The sequence below is a fragment of the Mycetomoellerius zeteki genome, unplaced genomic scaffold (assembly GCF_001594055.1).
Source record: "Mycetomoellerius zeteki isolate Tzet28-1 unplaced genomic scaffold, Tzet1.0 scaffold232, whole genome shotgun sequence".
Taxonomy (NCBI): Eukaryota; Metazoa; Arthropoda; class Insecta; order Hymenoptera; family Formicidae; genus Mycetomoellerius; species Mycetomoellerius zeteki.
In genome coordinates, this window is record NW_017257208.1 from 1,223,338 (window position 1) to 1,246,448 (window position 23,111).

The 23,111-nt window shown below is 30.8% G+C and overlaps 2 protein-coding genes across 2 annotated transcripts in view; both read left to right on the forward strand.

The window, feature by feature from the left end:
* Positions 1-12,861: 12,861 nt before the first annotated feature.
* Rsph9 (Radial spoke head protein 9) lies at positions 12,862-14,638 on the forward strand. Its single transcript, XM_018449079.1, has 4 exons — positions 12,862-13,130; positions 13,390-13,555; positions 13,761-14,049; positions 14,412-14,638. The coding sequence occupies exons 1-4, from the start codon at positions 12,904-12,906 to the stop codon at positions 14,570-14,572; spliced, it is 843 nt and encodes a 280-aa protein (XP_018304581.1). The 5' UTR covers positions 12,862-12,903; the 3' UTR covers positions 14,573-14,638.
* Positions 14,639-16,055: 1,417 nt separating this feature from the next.
* LOC108723397 (A kinase anchor protein 200) overlaps positions 16,056-23,111 on the forward strand; it is a 119,839-nt gene continuing 112,783 nt past the window's right edge. Inside the window, 1 exon segment of the mRNA XM_018449139.1 lies at positions 16,056-16,205. The gene's annotated coding sequence lies outside the window, so the exon portion shown is untranslated.

Here is a 23,111-nt window from a genome sequence, read left to right on the forward strand (position 1 = left end):
AAAATTATATAAAGTATCTTAAAGAATTTAAATAGTTTTAAAAGATTTTTAAGAATTTCTCACAGAGACCGTAAACATTTTGAAGCAATACTGTCAATAAAAAGTAGATTACGAAGTAAATGGATACGTATGTATATAACCTGATGATATTTCCCCAAATTAGAGCACTTAAGATATTGACATATCCTGGATAGCCGTATGACACATACCGTACATATAAGCAATATAAACCGAAATATACATTGGGAAAAAGAGATAATATTATTAAATTGTATGAAAAAATAATACCATCCGATTATTATTCGAATTATCCAGTTACGCAGCCGTTGGTATTTCTTTGATGCTCCGAGTGCATCCAATGAATCGTCTATTATTGAAAGTTCATATAAACACCTTTTCAATTCCTTTAAAAAAATCATATTGATCGATTATGCGACATAAAAATAAATTATTATTAATTTAATTAAATTATTATAGTTTTATACATGAATAAAAATTGTTATTGCAATATAACAATTGAGGGGATTGGCGGAATAAAGGCACAATTCTACTTAGGCTCTTTTTCCGGAGATTAGCGTAAATAAACAAGGAATTGATTACATTAATTAAATATGAACGTGTTTCGATTGTCCTGTGATAGTGAAAATGATATAATTTATGAAATAAGGGCATAAATGATTTAAAATCATTAATGAGATTTTTACCAGAGACTGAACGAAAATGGTATCGACAATAATGTGTTTTCATTACAACATATTTATGTCAAAAAATCTTACGAAAACTTGTTAGATGATAATTGAGCATTATTTCAATTTTTTTTTGTAAAAATAAAAGAAAAATTTATTTTGTACAAGTAAAAGTAAAATGTATTTCATATTCATTTTGTATTTCTTCTAAAAGAATGTGAAAATAAAAAACATTTCTGCAGTTCATAGTCTCTTCTTTCTGTCGATTCTTACAATATTAAGATCAATAGTCAAAAAAAGGGACTAATTGTAAGTGCATTTTTTAAATTGCAAATAACTTTTTAAATATTGATCATAATAGCGAAATATCATAACATATAATTTCTTAAAGACGTTATATAAACATACATTTAATACTGTTCCTATTTGTGGTATAATAAAATGTAACAAGTTATTTTAATTTTTATCAAAATCAAGATTTTTTAATTAGGCCTTTATACCGCCGATCCCCTCAATTGTTATCGGAAATATGATAGATAAAAGAAATATCGAAATTTGATTAGTATTTGAAACATAAAATTTAAAAAAGTTATGTTAAAAGCTGATTTAGGAAAGCAATATAAAGACAAATATTAATTTTACAAAACATATTTCGTCTACAGTAAGTAATAATAATATAAATATTGAAATTGATGAGTTCAAAAACTTTTTATAAATTTGTATTTGCCTATAATCGTGAGATCAAAACGTCTTAAGTGCTCTCAATAAAATAAATGATTAAACAAAGTAAATTAAGAAATTAAAAAAATCAATATTAGGGATTATTAGTACGTGTTAAAATTTTTACCTTGAAGCGAAAGAAGTTAACAAGTATCGTTGTAATTGCGGAGATCAACATAATCCATAACAATAACGGTATTCGAAAGGGTGGGTGCCCAATGTAAAATGCATAATAAATGGAATACGTAATAAAGCTCTATGTAGCCAAAACATATAGACAAGAAAGATATGGCCTAGTTTGTCTAAGAGGGTATTTAAACAAGAACAAATTCCAGAATGAGTCAATGGTCAATAATGGTGCCAGCGCTGATTGTAGCGTCTCTGTCATAGTTCCCGAGTCGTCGACTATTTGAATTAGTAAGGCACGAAACACAAATGCGTTTTAATATTTTTCGTAAATATTTCAGAAAGAGTTTGTTTTTGCGGATCCTCTAGAAATTTTGTGAGAATTGCATTCTAAGCTACGTACATTGGAGGATAAAATATGTATAGCGTATCAACTATAAAATATTGAGCGACGGAATAAAACACGCAGATAATCTAGATTAGATTGCTTTTTTTCGCGAAATTTTTACTCATACGTATATATTATTATTACATGAACGTGACTATACTTATAATAATATTATGTTTTTATACTAAGTTCATAGGTGTTTAATGGATGCTTTTTATTTACGATATTGTCTACGACACGTTTCTAGTCGAATTGAAGCTGATAATTTTGATAAATTTATATGTATATAGAAGTTAATGCACAGAATATAATGTTTTTCGTAAAATAAAATGCGTAAAATTATTTTTATAATATAATTTATTGAAACACCAATAGGGAATAAATGTTATAATGATCGAAGCTGGATCTTTGATGTTTTGAATGGATCCAAAAATGAATTTATATATATTATATATACGTACATTATATATATATATATATACATATATACTATACTTGTAGTCATTTCAACTGCACATCGAAATTTTTCCGTACTTATAAAACGCAACGTAACTACTGTTGTAATATTACAAATTTGATACTCAATAGGCATGTATTAAAAAGATTTTGATATAGCAACATATCAAGCGACACAATAGCGTTGCAACGCCAATAAGTGCTTAAAAATATGGAATGGCCGCTCCATGGCGGAATTAAGGCTTCGGTTTTACGGTCTCTATTATGATTGGTCGATTCGCTTACTGTTTAATTCTTACGTTTTAAGTTTTTTATATGCCATGGCCTTTAGACAAGGTGATGTATTAGGTATTACCTATATGGCGCATATAAGATGGCATGACCAATAAAAAATCTGTCGTAAAAGCTCGACTTTCAATTTTTCTACGGTATAAAGTGTATATTTTGTAAAAAATATTGTATATCTCATTTAATAATTTATATATATTATTTAATAATTTTACAAGCCTCAAACCATTTATTTAAAAATTCTGAATCTTTTGGGAAATAAAAGCATTTATTTTGTGTTCGTCCATCGCTGGTTCGACTTTTCATTAGTCACCCTGTATACATGTAGAATTTTGTATTGATCGTATAATATTTTCCTGTTAAATATGGGTATATTCCATTTCATGCATAGGCTGTTTTATAAATTTACTGCCAGTACTGAAAATCTATAGTGCACGTGACGTATAGATTTTCAGTACTGGCAGTATATTTTAGAACACAGCCATGATGCATTATTTATCTTTGTTGTGCATCAAATGTAAACAAGCATGATTGAAATAATGCGCATCTTACGTGAAACAATATGCATTATCTATGTGCTATCAGATACTTACAAAGCAATATAACATACAGAAATTCGAATTAACCTATTGAAATAACTTCTTTACACTACTCAAAATTACATTGAAGGAGAAGAAAAGACGTTTTAACGTCTGTATCCATGGCACATATCACTTCGTTTCACTTTTTTGTTACAGGATACAAGACACATGACATATAACAATCGCATGTTCGCCCAATCGGCGTCGAATAGCACAATTATCGAACTGTTAGAGTACGTTAAGGTTAACGTTAATCAAAATTTTGATAACGTTATGTCTGTCTAAACAACAGATAATAAATTCATCTGAAAAGTTTTAAACAAATTTTTATAATACGATACGATATATTACAATATAATATAGTATAATATAATATAGTTCTAGTTGTCAAATCTTGAATTTATCATAACAACCAAAAATTCTGTTGGTTTTAATCAAAATGCATTTAATATTAGCAATTTTATATATGTTGATATCAAAAAACAAAATCAAACCAATATTAATTATTAAAGGAAAAATTGGGTAGATTTTTATGCTCCTTCAATAATTAATATTGACTTTGATTAGAAGTCACTATTTAAAAGAATTTGTTATTAAAAGAAAATCAAACCATTCTTCTCGTGCGTTAGAAAGAATAGAAAGTCTATTGTGGATTATAATTATTAAAATTATCTGCATTAAAATTACCTGTATTAAAATTATACAAAGCTGTATTGTAAAACTGGAAAAAATTTTTCATTAATGAAAACAATTTTATTAAATCAAAAAGAATTAAAAGAAGATCTCGAATACTTAAAATAACAATGAAAAATATGTAAATACAATTAAATGAGAAATGACTTAAATTATGGTGACATTTATTTAATTTGTGAAAGATTAGATCTGTATTTGTTCTATTATACGTATATTGCGACATGACACTTCTCGTCCGTCATTGTTTCGCGGATAAGCCGAGTGGATCTCGTGTCCTCCCGACTTGTAAGGGCGAGCATATTTGCGTCGAGTTTCACTCGTATGCCATTACATTTCTTTAAATTTATAACCTTTTGCGAAAATTTTGATTAGCGATAACCAATGCGAGGATCAGTGGTCCGGATTGTATGGAGCTGTCTCACTCGTTCACCCAAATCGTCACGAATATTATAATATTCTCGTATTACGCTTGTCGCCCTCTCGTCGCAGTCAAGACATCGTGTATCGTTTATGCGTGTAATCCTTTGTTGAGTCGCCATTTTGCTTGATGCGCAATGGTTTCGAGCCGTAATTTTCATTAATTTTGAGTTGTCGGAACAATTAATTGCTGCTAGATAATTTCGCTTTTAGATGGGGTCCTACGGTTTATGGCTCGGCGAAGCTCTACGCGCCGTGGAACCAGGATGACTCGCTATGGCTTGCGATTCGTGGCTCGTTTTCGGAGATTAACGATAAGTTTCGTGAGCCAAAGAAGTCTTTGTAAGTAGACAAGCCGACAAGGTATCTTGCGCTGTTATGTCGTCAACGATCGCATTCAGCAGAACGCTTATTTTGTAAATGTTGAAGTTTTCTTTGCTGATATAGGACTATATGGAAGATCTATAAGTATAATTCAATCAGCACGAAAGAAACTTCCAACAGTAACAAAACAAATATTCTGTCGAACGTGGTTAATGCTTGCAAAAAGTCATTTCATATAAATTTTTTCATGTATAATAATTATAGAAACTTTTCATTATCATATTCTGTACTGTGACTTGAATGATCAAAAAGTCACTTGATGAGTGTCTCAACTAGCAGTAATAAGCAGGTTCTTATACATTTATATGCAAGTATACCATATAAAGAAATTGGGTGATGCAATGATACACAGCAATTAATTATTTCGTTCAAGGCGCGAGTCCTGGCGAGTTCTTTGACTCGTGTAACTTACCGATAATTTCGCGAGTCAACGAGCCGCAGATTACAAGTCTACTTACAAAGAATCGCGATCCATCCTGTTCCATTTTTAGAATCCGAATATCACCTGCACGCGATGTGGCGTATTCCGGGGAGCTTTATGGGTCAATTCTAAGCAGAATCTTAAAACTCGGAACGTGTTCTCGTAAAACTTGTACCTATATAAGAACTTATGACTATTATTCTAATTTTATACGTATATATGACTATTATTCTAATTTTATACGTATCTTAAAACGTACGATTATTCGTAAATATCTACGATTTCTCGTAAATTTTATGGCTAGTAAGATGCTGTCTGCAAAAATATTGTAGAAAGATATAAACACTTAAAAATTCTTACAAGTCTTACAGGAATATGTTACGAGCCTTACGATTCTCCTTAGAAATTAGGCATTAGTATTAGTTCGATCAATAAAGTCAGATTCTCGCAATAATTATACATCTGCGTTAAGAAATTAAATTCTGCTATTCTTGTGAGCTCATATTACACCGGAAGTACGAACATTCATCTCTGTTAACAATACAATATTTGAGGTGATACACGTTGCGACTACCGTAGAACACGGCCAGAAATTTGTACTCGTTACGATCGTTTTTTAATGTACAGTTGAAAGGGTAAATACATGTTTATTATAGACCCTATTCTTTTTATTATCAATTCGTGTGTGATTCTTATATATTTCTTTTTCTCGTCCTCTGACATTTCCCCGCTTTGAGCTAAACACACCCCCATCTGCCAATTTCGTGGCTGAGCAGTCAGATTTCGTCTGTCACAATAGAGAATTGTCGAGAATAATTGTTGGACTTAAGAAGTATTGAAGAGTGACACGCTCACTCGTACTTGGCGCCCAACTAGAGTTTACAGTAAAGTTGCGATAATTTGCGATAAATGACAACCGACAATTTGAAAATCGAAGTAATATTGCGAGCTACCGAATAAAAGTTAGATGAAAACGCGACGAAGTTGTCACTCGTGAGTACGGTCACGATATGTATGTATACGTTCTATTACATACTTATACTTTTATTCAATATAGAACATACCTGACAAATGAAATTATATCCAAGATAGAACGGTTCCATGCCAAATTTTACTTCCCTTTGTTTTATTTGCAATATAAATTGTAAAATCTAATTGAAATAAATATTGGAATAAATGTTAGATATACTTACACTGCCGTTTATGAAAGTTTTGGACAGTCGCATAAATTCCATCAAATGGCCATGTAAAAAATTAAAATATTATTATAAAGCATCAATTGTGTTACATTGTTAGATACCAAAGAATTGTAACACCCAATCCCTTAAGTTGAACAATATTTTGTCATTTTTAACTTCAATATGTGTCAAAATCAATCCATTTTTCAGTTTCAAAGTAGAGTAACTCCGATATGTACGCCGCACCTATCAAAAACTTAATTTATTATTATTTACTATGTTAAACGAACTATATCAGTAAAAACTTTGTACTGTCTATTATTATGAAAAAAATATTAGAAATCCGAAATATTTATTTTTCATATTAAAAAATAAACTTTTTGAAACCTTGTATTTTTGCCGCATATCTCATAGGGGTGGGATATATGGCTACTCATAGGGGGAAAGGGGGTATGTACGGCTCATGTAAAATTTACAAATATGCAAACATGCTTAATAATACAAACATGCTTTACTATTCCACTACACGTATGTATCACGAAATAACCACTAAGTCTTTTACACGTCCTACATTAATCATTTTATGTAGATTATAACTTATGATGGCGTTACTTATTACAGTGACAAATCGATTCAACTCACAATAAATTCATTAACAGTAAGAAGCTGAAATCATAACACAATACTAATATGACATAAATATATAAAAAAACAATAATTTTTGGGCGCAAACGAATTTACCCAAAAGTTTGTAAATTATTTTCAGTTTTATATGTCAAAATGCACAAAGTTTAATTTGTGGAAAATTGATAGTATAATCGATAAATTTCAGATATTCTCTTTTAACATACAACATAAGAAATAATTTATAAAACATTTAATAGCCTATATATCCATATCTAAGGTGTTTAATATGTAGTATACGCAAGTATCTTAAAATATATATAAAATTATAATACAATAAATTTTTTTTGCTGTTTTATAAAGTCCAATTTTTTGTATAATCATTCGATAAAATTTATGCAGGTGTCTCAACTTTCACAAGCGCTAGTAAAATTACGCATAGAAGAGTTAACATTCTGTACAAAACTTTGTTGTAATTACTCACCTGTTCACGTAAGTCCTCATCGAAATTATAACTGGACAATTTGTGAAGAATCCCTACTGTCTCATTTATCTGAAATTATTTTTATATTATATAAGAGTTTGTAATAAAATCGAAAATTTTACATCCATTACAATGAATAAGATTACGTCATTTGAAGGAAAACTTCAATATGTATAATTTCATCGTTTCAAAATTATTCTAGTTATAAATGATTAGTAATGTTGTAATTTTAATATACCTTATAGTAAACACTTTGACATACGAAGTTTAATGTGAGAAAGAAGACGCTATTTAGAAGTTGAAAATTTACATTTACAAGCATAAATCTAGTGTCAGATATAAATTTATTAGTGGTATTACGTGTAAACAGCATATGCATATGAATAAAGAAAGTCATAGTTTCTGTAAAGAGCAATAGCATTTGTAGTGACATTTGTATGTTGAATACTTTGTTTAGTTTGCGTGATATAAGGCATAGCTGTAGGTGGACTTGCCTGTAAATAAATCGTAATTGTTATAATTATTTAAATTATAAAAACACGTACGAGAAGAACCAAGCAAAATATATTATTAGCGTAGAGTTCGATTTAAACTATAGTTGTAATTTACGATTGGTTCAAAATGTACAATTATTTCACACAGTTGAAGTTTATTATTCTTGTATATATGTATATGTATAATATATATGCATGTATTATTATATATTTTATGCATACATTATATATACATTATACATATACATATAGAATGTCCCATTTCTACTTTTGCTCGAAAAGTGTAAAAGATACGAAGAAATAATTCCGATAAAAATGGAACGATTTCCAGGCGGACCTATGTTGGTTATATTAATTTATTTTGTTACATTAGTTTTTTCTTTTTTTATTACTTTTTTTCTTCTTTTTTCACCCAGATATCACTCTATCTTTGTTGTTTACCGAACATTAAATAAAGATGACATGGCACCCGGGAAGCTTCTGGCTGGGAATCTGATCACGCCGTAAAAGTTATGAAGATCATTTTCACTTTTTAAAATGGAATTATTTAATTTTTTCAACATAATATCTCGTTCCTCTCTAATTATTCTGCATATAAAAAAATAGATGTAAAAATTACGAGAAACTATGTACTTTATTCTGGCATGTATTGACATGAAATATTAAATATCTTGTAACCATTAATCTTTTGATAATCGTACGTTAATATATTTATGAATAGAATAATCAATTAATTTAATATTAAAAAAACGCATTAATACTTTTGTATGCAAAATGATTAAACAGAGAAAACATATTATATAAAAAATCATATAATTCCATTACAAATGGTGAAAATGGCCATCATATCTTTTCGGCGTTTCTATCTAGAAAAAAATAATGTGATCAAAATATGTCCACCTTGAATCGTTGCACTTTCGAAAATATTTTTAAAAATCTTTTATACTTTTCGAGATATTATGATATACTGTCTACATAAATATATGTACGCCCTGCGCCTATGTGTGTATACTAATTCTTTTAAATAATTACATTATAATCCATATATGACGCTTGTGATTCTGAGCTCCTGTTATCCGTTGATTCACTAAAAGATATTTGTTTTGTCTTCTATAATCTGCATTATTTTCGAAAAGATCGGAATAGAGTATATTTAAACGATCATTGACTTTATGAAATCTGGAGCCTACGTATCTGAATTGAAAGAAAGAAATTTAGTTTTTTCATTTAAATTAAGAGATGTGCATTATAATACATATATTTCGATTGCGTTAATAAATATTCAAAGTCAGACTTAAATTAGAATTTTGTTATTTACCATTTGTGTTTAAATATATCTTTTATATATTTGCCATTCATTTATAACAGTATAAAATTTTATTACTTTTTCATTTAGGTTTTCTTATAAAGCATTCTTTGCAATATCTATGCTAATGCTGGCAAAATATTATTTGAAATTATATAAAGTGTCTTAAAGAATTTAAATAGTTTGAAAAGATCTTGTTCAGATTGTAAACATTTTAACGTAGACTGTCAATAAAAAATAGCTTACAAAGTAACGGATACATATGTATATACTAACCCGATGATAGATGCCCAAATTAGAGCGCTTAAGATATGAACGTATCTCGGATAACTGTATACCAAATAATGCATATAAGTGAAATAGAAACCGAAAAATAAAAAGGCTTCGAAATTTAAAATGGTATATTCAAAATTAAAATATATTGATATTGATAAATCCAAAAATATGAATACAATCCATCCGATTATTATTCGAATTATCCAATTGCGCAATCGTTGGTATTCCTTTGACGCTCCGAGTGCTTCCAACGTATCATCTACTATTGAAAGCTCATGTAAGCACCCTTTCAATTCCTTTAAAAAATTATATTAATCGATTATATATATGCGAAATAAAAACGAATTATTACGATTTTATATTTGAATAAAAATTGTTGTTGCAATATAACTTTATTGAAATATAACTTTATATAATTTTATTGAAATATAACTTTATATAATTTTTATAGAAAATATGATAGATAAGGAATTATCAAAGTTCGATTAGCATTTGAAACACAAGATTTAAAAAAGTTATGTTAAAAGCTGATTTAGGAAAGTAATATAAATAGAAATATTAATTTTACTAAACATATTTCGCCTACAATAAATAATACAAACATTGAAATTAATGTATTCAGAAACTTTTATAAATTTTCCTGATAGCACGGAAAGTTTCAGTGTTGCTGGGACCTTCCATTGTCTTAATTGTGTATCATATCATCACATTTGTAATATTTCTGAGACTACTTTCGTTGAAATATTACAATTGCAATATTTCTGCAATTACCTCGATTAAAACCTTGTTGATTTAATTCAATTTTGAAACAAAGTCTTTCTTCAAAAGTAACTATGCATGGGATACAGTGATTTAATAATATATTATACAAATAAATATATTATAACTTAATAACATAAGAATAAAGATATTGCGATTTATTAAAGTATTTGTATTTTTTATTAACAATATTTATTCCCGTGCGCATACGAGGCTGGGCAATACGTCATTAACACACTAAATGCTAATTACTGTCAATTATATTAATTAGTATTTGAATTATAAAGTATATTTCTTTCACAGTTGTTCGATTTGAAATAATTTGTATTTCAAATCAAAAGATTGAAAATATTTTGTAATTCAAATACTAATTATAAGATTGACAGTATTTTGTATTTTAAATACTTTAATGGTATACTTTGGCCAGTCCTGTCCGCAAATAATCATTTTTTTTTACATTTCTGCAATGTTGTAAATGAAACTATAGAGGATATTGCACCAACATCACAGAAAGATTTTCCAAACATTTTCGTAATATTTCAGAAACGTTTCCTGCGGATCGAAGAGGACATTTTGACGTTGCTGCAATCTTGCAGAGATCTCTCAAAAACATTACGCAACATAACTGCAATAGTTTCAATGCTTCAATGTTATGTTCGTGTAACGTTACTGAAATCATTCTGTGCTATCAGGGTTGTATTTTTCCCTATAATTATGAGATTAATACGCCTTTCATGCTCAATGAAATAAGTGATTAAACAAAAGTTAAGAAATTTTATAAAAATTAAGTAATATTAGGGATTATAACTACGTATTAAAACTTTTACCTTAAAGCGATAGAAGCTAACAAGTATCGATGTAATCGCGGTGATACCTATGATGTATGATCGTGACGACACTACTAGTGGCATCTCGATGATGTAGTATGAGTAATAAAAGGAATACGCAAAAAAACTCCATGTGGCTAAAGTATACAGATACGAGAGATACAGTTTAGGTTGTCCGAGAGGATATTCGAACACGAACAAATTCCAGAATGAGCCAATGGTCAATAATGGTGCCAGCGCTGATTGTAGCGTCTCTGTCATAGTTCCTGAGTCGTCGACTATTTGAATTAGTAGGGCACGAGACACAAATGCGTTTTAATATTTTTCGTAAGAATTTCAGAAAGAGTTTATTTCTGCGGATCCTCTAGGAACTGTGTGCGAATTGCACTGTAAGCTACGTACATTGGAGGATAAAATATGTATAACGTATCAACTATAAAATATTCAGTGACGGAATAAAACATATAGATAATCTCTAGATTAGATTGCTTTCTTTTAGTTAAATTTTTGTTTATATGTATATATATATATTACTTATATTATTTATATTATTATATGAATTATTTATATGTATGTATTATAGGACATAAACGAATAGAAACGTGACTATCCTTATAATAATATTACGTCTTTGTACAAAGTTCAAAGGTGTTTAATGGTAATAATCCTTTTTTTATGATACTATCTACGATACAATACTATCTATCTGAATTTAAGCTGATAAAACTTTGATAAATTTATAGAAATTAATGCGCAGAATATAATGTATTTCGTAAATTAAAAGTGCGCAAAATTATTTTTGTAATGATATAATTTATTAAAACAACCAATAGAGATTAAAGATCATAACGGTCGAAGCTGGATCTTTAATACTTTAAATAATTCCAAGTGAATTTATATTTATACCTATACCATTATATTTTGATGCATCTTCATTTATGTTTGTGTGACTCCAGTTTGTGCAAAATATCAGTAAGACTGTTTTCTAAAGTACTGATCTGAAAAGTAGAGATTTCAAAATATTAAATGTTTTTTTAAACATCTCGATGATTTTTGACAAAGTTATTCTTGAAATTTGTCTACTGCTTCTCAAGAAAATTAAAACTGCTTAAAATCAGCGTTAAATAGAATCAAATTAAAAAAATTCATATTTATCCGCATAGAATCGTCGCGAATCGGTGTTTGAAAATGCATTTTAAAGCCGTAACAAATTTTTTTAATTGCAAGTTAAGTTTAAAATTTTCTCTTTAAAATGATTTTTAATCATTACGCTATACAATTTTTTTCACTGAGTGAACGATTTGAAGTATATTTTCTGGTCTTTTCTCTAAAAGTTTGTAAAAATTTTGCCGTCGGTATTAACATTATTCGCGGCAAAATTTTACAAACTTTTAGAGAAATGACAAAAAAATACACTTCAATTTAGAAAATATTTTTTTGTGATTATTAGAGTGATATTCTTAATCTATTCTTATTTCTCTGATCGGTTCGTGACCGTTACATTTTAATACTGTACTTAAGACGACCTTAAATATAAGATTTGACGTCCTTATTAATCAGCTAGTTAAGTTTATAATAATTAATATTTGTATTGTATTATTTTCAGAGTGTAGAAACGTTGACCATTTTTAGAAGAAAATCTGAAAAGAATTAAGAAACTAACGAAACAATAAAATCCATCATCGATACACGATATTTTAGAACACCGTTTAGTACGAACATTTGAAAAGAGCAATCTCGAGCGTCAGAAATTGTCAGAAATGTCGAGATCTCTCGTCTTCGTAATCTACGTAAAATGGATTGCTTGAAGTTACTGGAAACTCTTGATATATTTGGCTGCGCTGGTGTTTGCATAAGTACTGAAAGTTCGCAACTGCTGCAGAATTCGCTACTCATTTTGCAGACAGAAAATCACTTTCGAAAATGTTATTATTGGGGTAGAATTAACGGAATACAAAACGACTATCATATCGCATATGGTTTTGAAAAGGATTGCATGAACGGTCAAATATATTATTACAGGTAAGAATTTTTTGGATTTCGCGAATTAAAGCTCTGTTGAGATAAGAACAAGTTTATGATATATGAAACAACTCCGTATAATTTTTGTTAATATTAATAAAAATATATTCGTCAATTAATTAGAATGTTGATATTGTGAAGCTGATTTCAGATTTTGAAGAAAAGTTAATTACTTTATAAAAGGCCTTCTTTTAATTTTAGTTTTAGTCCAATTAAGATATAAAATTTAATAACATATTTTTGATATTTCTTTTTGTAGTATAGATTGTATGAATTGGCTATTGCTGCCAAAAGCGATAAAAAGCGCACGATTCCTAACCCCCCTGGCAATTAATATATTTGAAGGCGATCCGTCCATCGTCACGAATGTTTACGATGTCAACCCACCGTTTCCGCCAAATGAGGATCCTGAGATTTATTATGATGTAATTGCGAAATGATTTTTCTTTTAAATTCTCTCCGAGAAAAATCGAGAAATTGATTGAAAAATCAAACTTAAGAAATTTATTTTGAGAATTGAGCTATTTTGAATATTAATATAGCCTAAATGTATTTTAAGTTATTTTACAGAGATTAGTTTAGTTCTAATTTAATCTAGTATAATGACAAAAATGTAAAACGGTGTTTTAGGGTCCCATGCCGAAGGAATTGAAAGAGGAAGATCGTCTTGCGGCCACTGTGGAACTGATCACGGAGGATGCTGCCATCATTCCACGAGGTGCCTGGTTCAAATGTCCTAACGGCGACGTAATCGAGAATTCGAGTTTCAGCGGTCTTTGCGAGATAGACGCCTCGAATTTGAAATCCTTCTTGCATGCCCGACCCCCGAAGGAGAAGTGGAACGTGAATTTATCTTCCCGACCCGATTACAATTATGCGTTGGATTTTTTGGACAGTATAGATATGGATGTTCCTCAAGGTGTGCGATGAAGTATGAATTTTTAAGTAAAAAAAAAACGAGGAAAAACGTTTAGTCCAATGTTATAATATTATAAACGATAAAATTTGACACAGCATTGTTTCATTTTTTCTTGGGTTTCTAATCGATAATTTATTAGATGTATAACATCTATAATAATAGTAACAATAACTTTATTATTTATGGTCGATCTTCACAATCCGTTCTTATCTTAAGATTAAGTAGTTAAGACTTAAGATGTTAATACGGTACTGTGATTGGTTTATAACACTTCAAGATTGTACTTAAGACAATCTTAAATATAAAAAACGACTATGAAAATACCGAGAGAAAGATCTATATCTCCGTTTATTAATTTTTAGGATGTTGGAATCTGCAGTTTCTCTTAGGTGGCCGCACAGCCATTTTACATAGCTTGTATTGGCATGGAATGACCTTCTTCCATAAGTTGAATTCCCCGCATCACGGATTTTTGTATGTCGGACATGGGAAGAAGAATCTAGACCTTCCGTTCATGATTTGATGCGAGACAAATGACTATGAAAGTACGAAATGTCACATGTAACCGATAATAAATGATTAATTCAAATTATAAGCGTAACTGTATACAGCGATATCATTTAGCTTATTTTAATGTAATGTCTAGCAAATTAATTGGTATAAAGAAAAAAATCTATCTGCATTGCAAGTTGTATAATTTTTTAAAAAGCAACTATGTATTTTCTCGCGACACCAATTAATTCTTCTCATTATTTTGTTCATAAAAGTATTAAGATACAATTATCAAAAAAATTAATAGTTATTGAGATGTTTTATATTTCATGTCAAAATATCTCAAAATATCTCAAAATAAAGTATCTCATAAACTTTGATTTTTGATAACTCTATTTTAATGTTTTTATATGCAGAATAACTACAGGAATCATATTATGTAAAAAAATCGTACAATTTCTATTAAAAAAATAAAGGTAATCTTTAAATCTTCGAAGCCGCTCCATTTAAAAAAATTTCATCATATGATGTTATATCTTCGATATCAAACGGATAGAAAAAAATTTCATATTTTGCTCTTAGAAATCATAGTTTTATGAATAATATATAGTCTGTAATGTGAGATAACGTAGTGAATTGCAAAATCAGTGCACTGGGTTGAATGATCGGTTAATCGATATGCGCATCAATATAATTCGTAACACTATTGTCCTTAACGTCCGCTTCCTGTCACGAAAATACATTGGTTGTCGGTATTCCTGTGTCCGACTATGTCCGCTTTCGGGAACATCCTCGAATTCGCGACAACGTTAAATTTCGTGTTTCCTGTGGAATGCGTGCATCCTCGCGTCGGTCCGTCACCCAGGATTCCGTGAAAGGAAACTTCGCGTAGCGATTGATATAACTTGCGAGGAAATTCGAGCTCCGAGAGTCAAATCGAATATCCCTGATAAGTTAATTTTATATCATAGTAGAAGAGAATAAAATGTCAATCAGATAGAAATTTACGTAATATTCGAGACTGTTTAAATCAAAACGTTGTCGACATGAAGTTTTTTTAATTTGAACTTATTTTTAGTCGAATATTTATATTTTTAATTTCGAATAAACGGGACTTCGTATATTAACGAAATTATTATTATTATTAATTGTTCATATCAATATTTAGTCAATTTCATTAATATGGCTCCTACGCGACGCGTTCGTGTTTCGCGCATCGTATAAAAGTGTAACTTCGTAAATCCATTTTTATGCAGACGCCCATTATAAGACAAAATTCGCTAAATTAACTTATTTGAATATTCACATCCACTTCTTCAGAGGGCAGTAGTGCGCGGGAGCAGTTTGTGGTTACAGGAAAAAGGTCCTCATGTTCTCTCTCAGATTTTTCTCTGATACGCGTCTCGGTTGCAGCGTTTTAAATTTTCCGCCTGCGCGGTTCCATCGTCGTTCTCCGCGACGGCGCCGGATGGCGCCACCAGTCTGACGCGAGTGACGGTGCACTTAACCTACCGGGGGAGACGCACAAGCGCAGTCGAACGACCAAGTCGGAAACGCAGTGACCCGGCGTCTCGGCGAGTGAAGTGTCTGTTGATTGCGGAGTGATCCTGACGTTGCGGCCTGTGCCTTCTTGCGGATCTGACGAGGATATCACGCCGCGTACGGTGAGTGCTAGGGAGTAATTGCGTCGCGGGTGCGTTGTACTCGCGAATCCGCCCCTCGCCGTGTCGGGATTTCCGTTACTTCGGTCGCAAGGAGTCCGCAAAATCGCGAACGCTTCCGGCCGGCCCGGAGGGAAGCCGGCTTCGCGAGGGCTGATCTCGCGGACGATCACATGGAAGATCTCGGAAAAATCGCGATTGAACAAGCGTCCTCGATCCGGCTTGGAGTATCGGTTCATTCGGATTGCTTTTGAAAAAAAGCATATTTTTTTCCCTTTTAGAAACTGTTCTCCTCCCTCCCGCGACATGTGCCAAAACGGGTTTTGCTATTCGTAGGCGAGTCGAAACGCACGACTCTTCCGGGTTTTCTGAGAATTTTCTGGAAATACTGCGTATTTCTTAAGACTTTCCGCGGAATAGGAATCGTGACGATGAAATATTGAAATATTTAACAAGAGCACGAACCTATTTCCGTCGATCATTGAAATGGAAATTTACACGTATGATAAATTAACACGTATATTGGATAAATTGTAGAATAATATCGAAATTTGTCGAGAGTCTTTCGATCGGTTACACCGTAAAATTTTAACAGAAACTCCGGTTTTAATCGCTCACTTAGATGTAAGTTGTAAGATATTTATTGTCGTCTCTTGTTTATGAACATTCCCCTTTTTCGTGTTTACGCGATGGCATTTATGCGACGTGTCGTCGCGCTCGATTCAAGGTTAGCAGGGTCAAAGAGAATTACGGACCTGTCGTTGCCTAGCAAGAAGCACATTTCTTGCTCTCTTTTTCCCTTCGAGAAATGCGTAGAGGGCAGTTAATTCCGTCCCGAGTCCATCCATTTGCCATTTTGTTGATTCGGTGACATCTGTTTGACGCGATAAAAGGTTTATATTAAATGTATAATTTGCTGAATGTTATGCGTGAGTCGATGATATTTTTCTAAAGTCTCGTACCAAACGGATAGGACAGTAAATGAAATTTTAGAACGAACTGAAAAATTATATCTGGGTCTGGAGGAGCATAATATTTGAAATATCTTTATTTAAAACGCAGTATTTGCAATACAAGTGTATTTTGTATTTTGTATTTAATACGTATTTTATATTTAAAATTGAAAGATTGAAAATCTTTTGTATTTTGTAATTTGAATAATAAGATTGATTGTCAATCTCTTATAATTAGTATTGGAAATATAAAATACAAAATAATTTTAATCTTTCGTTATTAATACTGAAATACAAAATACAAAATACTTTTATATGCTCCCATGAAATACAAAATACAATTGTTTTACAAATACTGTTTTTTAAATAAAAGTGCTTCGAATACATGCCCCCAACCCTGATTATATCTATACTTAATATGAAAATAGTGTATGCGGTATTCGTAGTTATTTGATCATTGGAAACGCGTCAGAGAGGCGAGTCTATAAATTTCAGATAGATGATAACTTGATAGTGATATTAAAAGAAATCGATAAGATTCGATTCGTTCGAAATTACTAAGTTTCATATCACATCAAAAGATTTAGATATTAGGATAAAAATACTGTGATATCTAATAATTTCTCAAGTTTATTTTTAAATCTAAATATTCTTATTATATATTTAAATTGCCGATCTTATAAAAAGTTAATTTACCCCTTTTAGCAAAAATATATTATTGTTATATTTTTGCCTTTATTAAATATACTACTTAAATATTAATTAATTTTAATATAGTATATAAATTGAACATTAATATAGTATTTAAATTTAAATACATTGTATATAATATATGTATAACATATTCTTGCCTTTTTAAAATCTTTATTATATATTAGAGTCATGTAAAATTTATAATTTGCATTTATTAATATATCCAATCTCTCTTTTATTAGTATCATTTATACAAATTATTTCTCATTATTGTTAATTTGATTGAAATAATTGGAGTTTTTCTCCGATCATTCAAGCTCATTTCTGTCAATATAGATTAACTTATTCTTTATCTTTTTCTAATACTTGTTTGTACCGATGTAGTTTAATTTTGATCTCTGTTCAATTAACTCTTCGTTTTTTCTAGTTCTAAGAATTAAAAAAAGATAAGTAAGTTAAACCGCGAGATTAAAGTTATTATACATTTTATAGTTAATCTAATTCTTAGAATAAAAAAAATAAAAAGGTAAGTTAAACTGAGATTAAAGTTAATTTATATTAGTAAGAATAGAAATTACTGATGTTCTTAATCCTTCATGGGCACATATATTTTTGCTTATTTCGTTGGTATTTTGTCTTTTTTATCCAACCCAAATTTGTTTACTCTTCTAAGCTTTGAAAAAATCTAGAAAAATTCAGGATTACTTTTTAACATCTCTGTTACATTGCCAAATAGTTGTTTAACTCAAATATTAAAATCTTTATTTAATAAAAATTGAAATTTGTGCCAAGAAATTTGAGTCGAAATTTCGTCTGAATCATTAAAAAAGTCCCAATGTGTCTATGAAGGGTCAAGTTTGTATCACATGTTAACTTGTCGGGGAGTTTCAATACAGTTATCCTTTCCACCCTCTTTCTGGACGAGAAAACGATCTGTCATTAACTTCACGATTCTGATAGTCGTGATCGAATTTTCGTGGATCATAAGAGCGGCAATCTCGTCGCGCGGTTTTCGATTCGTTCCTGCGGTTTCGCGATTCCGTTCATCATCCGTGGTGCATTCCCTTCGTATCAGGTTAGATTTATTTTTGCACATATGTCGAAGAAATCAATGACTGACTCCAACAGCTTCTCTCTTTCTATTCTTCTCCTCCTCCGGTAGGAAACCCTCTAGGCTGACTCTTATCTGATTCATATGCGCGGCCCGTACACGTGCGATCGCGTAGCCGATTCCGAGCACGAATCGCGAGTTCCGGTTCCTATTCAAGTAGCATCCTCCGCATCCCGGCGAATACACCACTCGTCTTCGATGTTCTCGTCTTTCTCTTGTATCATCGTGCGTGAATATCATTTCGTGCATTCTTCTTCGGTATCAGCTTAAATATGACCATACACATTAAATATTAAAGGAGCAATGTGGCAACCCAATCCTTTGAGTTAAATAACATTTTATTATTTTTAATTTCTGTATATCAAAATGTAAATCAATTCATTTCTACACGTTAAAAAATATTTCGTATTCGTGCGATCCACTCAAGTTCTTGTTAAAATTTTGTGTTGAATTTTAACATACTCGATCAATTTAATGTAGTATGATTATGTTATTTAAATAATTTTAATTGATATTTAATATTTCTTAGAGTCAAAATAATATACTTTATTAGTAAGTGAACAAAAAATATAAAAAATAATGTGTTTTAAAGCGTAAATTCTAAGATAAATAATAAAATATGTTTTAGTTTAATATATAAATGTTAATTTTACTGCAAAATGCTTCCACGGTTTGTTTACAAACTATGTCAGTATTATCTGTTTATGTTAATTTTGTAAAATAATATTTGTGTTACCTTCTAACATTTTATGTTAGATTAACACATAAATATGAACGAATTGTTTCAAATATGTAAAATGTATTAAATGTAACACAAATTTTGCAATGGTGTGTAATTAGTTTCAAAGTAAACGATGTTCATATTATGAAGGAAAATGTATCGGGGGGAGGGGGGGGGGTAAATAAAGTCACGCGCTGTAATTGAAGCAGAAATTAATTATTTAATATATTCTTTCTAATTGCTCTCTGTCTATGAGTCATTTCGACTTCATTTCGATCTATCTTCGTTGAATAAATCAATATAATTAACATTGTTTCTCAAGCACCAAACAGGAAAATAATGAGTATATTATGTACACTTGAAGGCCAAGTGTTTTAAATTCAAAGGAATCAAGAATTACAATAAAAATCGTGGATATAGTTATGCTAATGAAAATAATAAATTAAATATAATAATAGAAGACGTTCATATTAATGTATGCATTTAATAATAAACTAAATTTGAGTGAAATTTAATACATTTTCTTAAGTTTAACTCTATTGTTTTAGTAAAAAAACGACATATTGGATAGGAGCAGTGGCGATCTATAGATATGATTAAAAATAACTGAAATTGGGTATAATTTATGTATATAAATATAAATACTTATGAAAGAATTCCGCAGTATATATTTCTCGTCTCCGGAATGCTTTATAGAGTAGCCTTCATCATGTCGAAGAAATTACATATTTTTACGGGCAACTTCAAAGTTTTTCATTATTTCACCGCTCCTATTATTATTTCTCGTCTTTCCGATCTATTTATGCATCGCCGTAAATTAATTTCTTTTGTTTCTCTCCGCGCCGACAAAAAGGTGGCGGGAATAGCTTGGGACGGCGTTAACGAGCATTTAATTGCGGCGAAATTAATGTTAGGTAGGTATCGCACAATGCCGTTAATAAATGAATCATCGAATTATTATAACAGAAGTTATAAATTGAATTGAATCGCGAGAATTATGCTGTACGACGGGGAGAAGGAGAAAAAGAGAAAGGGAAACGAATACGATCGATAGATGTTCGGAACAGCTCCAGCGGACTTGTTCGCTCTTGTCGCTCCTTCATCATCAATTATAGCGATTTGCGAAAGGAAATAAATATCGCATTGCTCTGTGTCTCTACGATCATACTCTCTCTCTCTCTCCCTCTCTCGCGAATCATTCTCGGATTCGAGATATCGAAAGTTGCGGTTATCGACCCCGCCTCGTCGACACGCTTTTGTCGTTTTCTTTTTAACGCAGGCGAGGTGAAATCCTCTAACGGGATTTGGAGTAAACCATAAAAAACGGCGCGAAAGCATTGCGGCATTCAGTTTCTTTGTTCCGGGCACGCGTGGAAACTTTTGCTCTGCCACGATCGGAGAATGAAAGGTATTCAAATACGAAAAATATTTTGATAGTTTTTCACGGCAAATGTTTAATAAAACGAAAGACAGGTAGATACGAGGGTAGTTCGGAAAGTTTTCGGCCTGAAAAAAAAACATGATTTTTGACAAAATTTTTTTTTAAAAAGCACGTTTTATTTGATTATTATTATTAATACGTCGGAAAGTAATTTTTAACTCAAGCCGTCCTCTAATTGAATTTTTGTCTTGAACTTTTGTTAATCGATGAAATCTTTATTTTAGAAATATATTTATGAATGCGATATTCTCTAGAAATTCATAAACATAACATTTTTATATTTATAATTATAATTTTTCGAAAAAGCAATTAATGAGCGCTAAATTGACGATACTGATATGAAAAAATATGACATGAAAAAATTGAAAATTTTGAATTAGAGATTAAAATTATAGGATTCTAGCTACGATTTATCGTTCTGATATACGTACAACGTTGGAGGAAGAAGGGAATGTATTTTTCGACGATCAATATCGATTTACATGCACCATGAGGCGTTCTTCTTCTTAGCCGCAAGTGGCAGTGAAGTAAGGTGAGACATGAATGTTTCAACGTCGTCGTCAGTAACAACAAATTATAACGCGATATCTCAGGCACGTATGTGCCAATGGGGAGGGCCTGAAGCGCGTCTTTGTGTGCGCGCGTCGTTTCGTTTTATTCGACAGCGGTAACACGAGAAGATATTGTCCACTTGACGACGGAGAACCACCGCGTGGTCGAAGCGCACTCTTTGTGCACGTGATATTTCATTCCAGGCCGTTCTCTCGTTATGTACCAAATAACCCGAGCGCATTCTTTCTTCCTATAAATATATCCGAACTTAACCCTCAAATTGTGTAATCGCGTCCACAAGGCTTTATCTTTTATAATTGGTATTTCAGTTTCTCTCAACTGAAAAGATATACACTGTTACATCCATAATTTCAAATTATATTCAATTTGAGTTATTTTTTAATCATTTTTATGAGTCGCCACTCTTCGAGGACTGTATTTCATGATAAAAAATCAGTTTTTAAGAACTTGAGTGCAAAGTTGACATCTTATTAAAATTTTTTTTATAACAAAATTAATAGAATTATTGTAAAAACCTATCAGGAACTGTAGAATTATTATAGGTATAAATAAAACTATTCATAAAATTTCCTATTTGTGAAAATGCGGTGCCAACTTCACAGAGACGCCACTGCTTCTACTCAACAGTCGGTATTCATAAGCCAGTTCTTATATTTGAGATATTTGTCTCAAGTACAGTCTTAAGATGTCATAAACTAATGAGAGCGCTGTATTTGCATCTTAAGACGATTTTAAAATAAAAACTATGGTAATATCACCCAATATATGTCATTAATTTAACTAATAAAACAATACAGTTAAACAAATTTAACCTAGAAAAATGAATATTAAAAAAAAATTCCAAGAATATTAATTTGATTCAAATTTTATTTATTATTTACTAATATATGCGTTAATATGATTATTTACTTTGAAACTAATCACTGAAATAGATTGAATTAGTTAAAAATAACAAAATGTTATTTAATTCAAGAGTTTGGGTTGCCATTGCTCCTTTGATATCTAACAGTGTATACTTTAGAATTATATAATAATTGGAGAAATTCGCTTCTAATTATTGGAAGTTCTTCCAATAATTATTACGTCGATGTCTATTGATAGCCTCGAATGAAATCATTTCAAAATATTCTTTTCATAATTTACATGATGGATCGTAGACCCAGATAGCAAATAACATTCCATTCCACTAGACCACTTAATGCTCATGTATCAATTTAGTATCTTAATAATTATCAGTAATAGATGAAGCCTGTTCGATCATAACGTACGTTTTATGTGCCTCATCTCGGTCAATCGATCTCGAACGTTATTCACTATCTTCACACGGCATTCTTTTTTTTTGTCCATGAAATTCCGAGCTCTCGGATCTACGAGGTTCCGAGGATGCGTTTCGTAACGTTCACCGGGTAGTGGCAGG